The sequence below is a fragment of the Polypterus senegalus genome, chromosome 14 (genome assembly GCF_016835505.1).
Source record: "Polypterus senegalus isolate Bchr_013 chromosome 14, ASM1683550v1, whole genome shotgun sequence".
NCBI classification, from domain to species: domain Eukaryota; kingdom Metazoa; phylum Chordata; class Cladistia; order Polypteriformes; family Polypteridae; genus Polypterus; species Polypterus senegalus.
The window spans coordinates 72,998,416-73,006,113 of NC_053167.1; the positions used below are offsets into that span (position 1 = coordinate 72,998,416).

Here is a 7,698-nt window from a genome sequence, read left to right on the forward strand (position 1 = left end):
CTTGAGCGCTAACTGACATTGCAGGATATATTTCTCGGCATCTCCATAGAAAGCCAGTCAAATATTTAAGTTCTAATGTATTTGATTTTTGCACATTGCCTTTAAGAGGAGGCAGTATATATATAAAATATGGTACCATTATATTTATTTTGAGTGTATAGAAATACAGTATATTTAAATAAATGGTTAGTAACAACATTCTTAATTTGAGTTTCTCTGTCCATTCATCTATCCAGTTTTGAATCTGCATGTCCAGTTCAAGTTTGCAGAGAGACCCTGGTTAAGCCAGCAGCCCTGGTTACCAGTCATTTGCAGGGTATGTTCATCCTCACCGTTCACTTATACTGGGCAAGTTTATGGGTGACAAGGCATGCCCTATTGTACCTAGAAGAAAACTCACAAATGTAAATGTGCAAACTGCACATAAGCAGAGCATATGTTAGGACTTGAACACAAGACTGTGTAGCTCTACGTACTGGCATTTAACATTATGCTACACTGCCATTTCAGGAAAGTGATTTATAAACTTGACTTTGAAGATCAAGTCATCATTTTGTTGATCACAAACATGCAGTCAGACAGGTGATTGAATATAAATGGCAAAAGGAGGAGTAGCACACAGCAGGTCATCACACTTGCACTGAGGAGTAGTTTTCCTCAATCTCTCAACCGACATGGAGTTTTTGGTGCCACCACTGCTCCCACACTAAAACAAATTCTGCCTCTAAACAAGGAATGCTGTTGCTTAAAGTTTAAGCTGCAACTTTTGAAAAGTGTGCTGCTGGGATAGAATCCGGCCATCTGCTGCTCTGAATTGGATTCATCAGATTTGAGAATGTTTTGTTATGTAATGCTATATCTATAATGCCCAGTGAATGACTTTGGTAATATCTTTTATTTAAACCAATTTACTAGCAAATGTTTATAAAAAGAAATGACTTGTCCAGAAAGGAAAAATACAGATACATTTTAGGGAATACCTACAATTCCATCAAATGAATTGAAAACAAGCTGCTGGTACAAGTTATTACCTTTAGAACTAGCTTACTTTGTCTGTTTGATCTTGTCCGGTTTCATGAACATCACTTTGTAAAGTATTTAATATATCTTTTTCATTCAGACATCTATTTTAAATTTTTATAATGTACATTTTATTTGATCAAATTGAGTTGGCTAGTTTCTTGACATTGCATTAGCTAAGTTTATGTCCCATTACAGTGGAAAAAATATATATTTGCTGCATTTTTGTACAATTTTTCCCCCATCCAGGATGTTAATTCCTTTGTGCTTTAGTTATAGTTCACTAAACATCAGGTGCTGTTTCAGATTTGGTTATGTCCTACAAAAAGGGACCTCTAAAATTAGAAAAAATACAGATAGGAGCATTTAACACTTTTCTGAAGGATGGGCATTCTAAAGGGAAAGACAGTTTCATCTCATTATTTATATATTTTTTTGACAGACAAAAATGAACCTAAGAAGGTATGTATTCATTGCAATGCAACATTTCCAAGTGCGGTTAGTCTTTCTAATCACTTGCGGGCCTATGCACGAAGAAAGAGAGCAGCTCTTCTGGAAGGAACAAGTAAGAATGTGTCTGTTTCATTGAAATGATTTTGAACCAAAAATTAGTCACACAAATGATGCTTAATTCCAAAAGGCTTGTTAGCATTGACGAAAATCTTCCCATTTCATTTTTGATGTTGCATTTGTAAAAAAAAATTCTAGGAATGCCACACATGTAAAATATGTCCCGAAGTATTCATTGTGTCATATTTAAAATCATAAATTTCTTTTTCATTGGTTTTAAAATATGTTATCATGTATAAAAAATGTGCACTAGGCCATTGCCTTTTTGCAAGGAATGAATCAAATTATACCAGATTTAAAAATCTATGTTTTTATATTTACAGAATGAATAGGTGGATTTTATAGTACTATACCACTAGATGGGGCACACGCTGTAGCACTGAAATGGCTCACTTCAGTATTGTTGCATATTTTATTTAAGGCAGATAAATTTGTAACATTGAGAAACTGGCCATTGTAGGGCCCTACATTTTGGCATAGAAAGAAGGTTTTGATGCACAAAATTTTTAAAATGCAGAAGTTCCCTGATCTTATCTTAAAAAAATTCCATTCCTAAATTTTTACTGTTATTTTATGTATAATATTAAAATATCAGTTTTACTAAAGCAGCATATAAAAATGTATAACATTGACTACGCTCATTAAAAGAATAACAGTGGAATAAAATTGAGTGGAGGGTTGTTTTTACTTTTGGCAAAAATGAGAAATCTGAATTAATTGGTTCTGAGTGTTTTATAGAAATTTGAGTTTTAGCTAACAGAGATAATGTGTACAGTGGCAATAATAAAGCTATATAAGAAAGCTAAGGCAATCACATGATCATACAAAATTGTTCTGATCAGTAATTTTGCCATGTCTGTCATAAATGTGTTTCCTTCAGAATAGCATTACTAAAATATTCCTTGAATTTTATGGCAAGCCGCTCCTCTTTTGTATTTCAGATAGCTGTATAGTTATATAATAATAAGAAACAAACACAACAGAAAAGATATAAGTGGTTCTAATTTTTACAGTCTGAGATCAGAATTTATTGGGCTGTAGTTGTCACTCTTTGGGTCACAAGCAATTTTTTCTGAAATCCTTCCATTTTACTTAGCTGTGTTAAGTTACATTAGAAAAAACAAAAATATGTATAAAACATTACAAGTATATACATAAACACTTAATTTGCACTTAATTTGTCTGGATTTGTGTGGGCATGACTAAGGATGCTGTAGTAGAAATGTTTTAGGAGACTTAACTTTTGTTATACTTGATATGGTTCTGAAGATGGAACACTGAGTGGGCTCCAGTTTGGCATGCTTTTGTATCCTTGAGTGAATCATTGAACCTAGTTATTAAAGATAATTCCACTGTACAATTCTGTCTTCAACATTTTTGAAGTTTATTCATTTCATATATTCAACTTGGCTGTAGTATTAGCAATCTTTGCTAACAGAGCATTAATTAAATATTTATTAGGCATGAAAATACACATCTTTGGATGTAAAGCGAGAATAGTGTTTGCATCAGACTCAAAACGGTGCTTATTTACAAAATTTATTTGCCATATGCAACCATTTAATCAGAAATCCTGTGTTTACTTTCTTGATAACAAAGGAAGAAAATGATATATAAATAAATGTTAATAAACCAATGTTATATATGCCTAGATTATATAGTATAGCAAAAAATGACATTACCCAGGTTTTAAAAGAAAGCAGTCTCATAATTAGTGTGCACCTGTTATTCATGACACAAGCTATTTGAGGGCCAAAGCTGTTTTTAAACATGCTGGTTTGAGTTTTGATTTTACAGTACTGTGTCCTACTACATAGGTGATAAGTGTGCATGAGAATCATTTACTATGGCACAGGCTTTATGTCAACTGCATGTGTTATGCTGAAACTGAAAGTAAGCTAAATCCTCTGATTTTTGTACAGGTAATATCACTCATTATATGGTAATTCTGTCTTTTGTGGTTGTGTTAAATACCATATATTGATATCACTAAAATAAATTCAATAATAATCCCTTGATTGTTCCAGATATACTCAGGTGCTTTTGAAAAATGAAGCAATCCTGAGATTTATTCTATTTTATCTCAGCACCAAGTTTGCTTTGCATCTGTGTAAAGCAGACAGCTATTTTTTTGACCACTTTGCAAATGCTGCACATAATACTTAGTGTCAATATTATTATGTACCATTTATTAGTACCTTTACTATATCATAAGTAGCAATTTAGCAAGAATCCAACTTTATCTCCCCCATGCTTTTTACATGCAGAGGTTAGCTTAAAACTGTAAAATTGTAATTGTCCTGGATGAATTTATTTATTATACATCTTTGGTGAAATCTTTATTTTTAAATGACACTGTTTCAGAAATAATGTTTAATGTATATATTGCTTTGCATTAGTAATTGTTGTGTATTACACAGAAGTATAAATCTTATATATATTTGCTTTTATAAAGGCTGTTATTTAATTTCTGAATATTTGTTTTTTTATAAAGCTTACGAGTGCAAACAGAAGAAGCCCAGGTTGAGACCTGGATCAAAGAAAAAGATGTTTCCATTACATCATACACCTGATGAAACCTACAGATTAACATGCAGGTGCACTTTCCTTTCTTTCTGATTAATGCTGTTAAAAAGCAAATGTTGCAGTTTTTAGCAAATAAATGTGCAGTTTCCGATGTGCTGGTGTTATTACAGATTATTAATTTTCTTTGTTCTTTTAGATTTATAATATATACTGATGGCATTTCATTGGTTGGTCGCAAATCCCAACCAGTAAATAAACTTTCTGTTGAACATCTTAACCTGGACATCTAAGACACTGCTAAATAATTTTAAACAGTATGTTGGCTGGTTATTTACTGGCTGTTTATAGTTCAGAGGTGTGAGTCAATATTTCTTTGCATTTGCTTACTTTTGTTAGAAAGTGAACAACTAGTGTTCACTGAAGTTGTTTTATATTTTGGAAAAAGAAGTCTGAATTCTCTTCCAATAACAGTCTTAGATAAAATATGTGAAGCTGATTTACAGTTTGCATATATAACAACATTCATAGCAAACGTATATTGATGATGTCTGTAATTTCAAGTAACAGATTTTAATTAAAGAGTATCAGTTAACTAAAGAAGTTTTGACTGAAAGGATTAGATTTTGGATGTACTCTTTATTAAGTATTTATTTGTAATCCTTTTTCATGTACAGTTTATAACAAGTATCTGCATAAACTACGTTTTTGTGATATACAAATAAGATGTGAAAGAGTTGCCTGCTATATTCTCTGTCTTATCCATAAAAAAAGAAGAAAAAACAAGACTATTTGTTTCAAGCATCTGTAGGAGCATTACACGGCCAAAAGAATGATTCATTTATGCATATATGTATCTATGTACAGTATTGGTTGAGCCTAAAACGTAATATGTGCATTTACGAAATACATGCAGAACCTCAGACAGCACCTTTTTTTCCTGAAATACACAACTTAATGTTTGAGTAGAACTAAAACCTGCATAGCCAACATATTGGATAATATGATTTTAAAAAATATACTTTATTATTTCTTGAACTAGAAATCTGAAGTGTGTGGTAGCATGTGAGTTCATATGATTTGTACACAAATATGTGGGATATTTTATTTTTAATTCATTAGCAGTTTCACTTTTTGTTAAATTATTAACGAGACTTTTGATTTCATAGCTCAGGATTCACTGCCACACCTATTTTAAGATACAGCGTAAAGTTTGTTGACAAACACATGGATTATAAAAATCAGATAATTATTTATATATAATTTAGATGTGAAAGATGGCATGTAATACAAATGAGACAAGTTATTAAACACAGAACTGGCTCTTCTAAGTAAGCTAGTAAGTTCTCTATAGCATCTATAGAGGTTTTTCCAGAAAGTTGCTATTTCTCTCCTCTTTTCAAGGAACAGTTATTCTTGTGACTTTCTTGTGTTCCCACAGTCAGCACTCACTCTTTCTCTAAGTCACAGCTGTGCTTGAAAGAGGGGAATTAATCATAATGATGTGACAAAAGGTTGCGTTGCTTTCTGTTGAAGTAGTTTGAATTCAGAACCATGTAAAGACAAAGGTTTCACTGACACAGTTACTCTTTCTGTGGCACCCAGCTAATGTGATGTATAGCTGTCTTCTGTTATGAAGAGCAACCATGAAAAAAAAAAAAACGTGATGTGGAAAACAGACAAAGAAACAACATGGTGTATTAACACCCAGTTACGCCCTAACACTAACCTTGGTAAAACTGAAGCAAAAGGTGGTAGCCCTTGGATGTGCCTACCAGGACTTGCTTCACCCACATGTTCAATGTGAGCATCTGTCTCTGTACAATCATGCACTGATTTACGGCTGACCAAGTTGAAGACATTTGTACTTACAGGCGACGGCCATAGGAAAATGAAGAGGTATGCACTGCTCCATGTGGCAAATTCTTATGCATTTGCCCGCACCTCCTTACCTTACACCAGTGTTTCTTAACCTTTATGTTCCCTTGGACCAGTTGTCACTAACAAACATAGTGATGACAGTGATGGTCTCCCTTGGTGAACATTCACAATTGGAAGAGTGGGTGAGATGGGGAAATGAACATAATTAGAAACAGGAAAATAAATTGTGCAGCACTGTCAATCGCTTTGATGACCCACTTGTGATCCAGTGATTACAATAGCTTGACCCAGTGGTTAAAAACTTACATACACCAGCATCTAGCCTCCGAGGCCTGAAGATCAGTTTGTGCTGATACATACCGGTTTTCCACACCAGACCCACAGAACGACACCCATTTTGTGACCAACATGTGTTCAAGTCAGTGGATGACTATACTACACATGATCCACTTCATTTGTGCTGAGCCATCATAGTCTTTAAAACAAGCAATAAAGCAAAGAAAGAAAATTAAATTAGGTTATACAAAAATGCTTTAAGGCAACGCATTATTTCTGCTTCAAAGAGGAGTGGCAGAAAAAAAAACACCTCTGGCCTCTGTTCCTCCTGCCAGGTGAGCTGTTATCATCACCTGCTCTCTTGACTCCAAGTTCACCAGCACTGACACTGGTAGATGCTCTTAAACTTCTGGGTTGTATTTTTTTGTTCTCTTAAAAAGTCCCTCAAGCATATCCAGGTGTCCCTATAGACCCAAACCCTTATTTACATTTAAAGTTCCAGTAAACCTGAGACTGATCTATTACAGTGCATAAGAGGTATGTAGTTTATTATATACGAGGTGCGATCAAAAAAAATATGGTGATTGCTGCTGTCGAGTGTCATCCAATGGAAAGGCAGGGATCATCAATACGGGAAGCGGCAGGTCGAACCTTAGTAACAGTGGGTGACAAGTTTCAAGTTGTTTGGTGCAGTCAGTCTGTTGTGAGCTCCGATTACAAGAACGTGTGTTTTAAAGTGTGACGTAAATCAAGGATCGTGAACAACGCATTAACATGAAATTTCTCTGTGTCACACGTCGCTTCTGGTACAGCAATTTCTCTCAAATAAAAACATTACGGTGTGTCCTCATCCACCTTAGTCACCTGATCTGGCTCTGTGCGACTTCTGGCTCTTCCCCAAAGAAAAAATAACCTTGAAAGGTAAATGTTTCGAATCGATTAGGAGATCGAGGCAGCCATGACAGCGCAACTAAAGACATTCACGAAACAGGACTTCCAGAACTGCTTCAGAAAGTGGCCAGAATGATAGGATAAGTGTGTTCAAAGCGAGAGGGAGTATTTTGAGGGGCGTTCATGACAATTTTTGTTTTACTGTAATATTTTTCTTTCAATTTAAACATTCACCATATTTTTTGATCACACCTTGTATATGTGTGTGCGTTTGTGAGAGAGGTTTGATCAAAATGTTTTCAGTCTCAACCTGAAAAGGGAACTCTAGAATGCTTGTTTGTGGTGAAAGATGAGCTAATATGTACAAAATTATGTGAATTAAAAGATTCTCATTTCTGGTTTATAGTAGGGATACTCCAATCAATCGGCTGCCAATCTAAATTGGCCAATTTTCACTAAAAAGTCTTGGTTAGTGATCAGTAACTTGGCTAATCACAAATGCCGATTGTTTCCTCTCTTGCTTTTCTAAGCATTACG

General features: G+C 34.3%; 1 protein-coding gene across 5 annotated transcripts in view; it reads left to right on the forward strand.

The window, feature by feature from the left end:
* znf644b (zinc finger protein 644b) overlaps window positions 1-7,698 on the forward strand; it is a 131,044-nt gene that overhangs the window by 103,881 nt on the left and 19,465 nt on the right. For 3 of the 5 annotated variants that reach the window (XM_039735564.1, XM_039735565.1, XM_039735566.1), the window contains 2 exons: window positions 1,463-1,585; window positions 4,085-4,187. In XM_039735564.1, coding sequence (XP_039591498.1) covers window positions 1,463-1,585; window positions 4,085-4,187 — 226 coding nt within the window. The remainder of the gene's footprint in view (window positions 1-1,462; window positions 1,586-4,084; window positions 4,188-7,698) is intronic. The other 2 variants (XM_039735569.1, XM_039735568.1) reach the window with 2 other exon arrangements.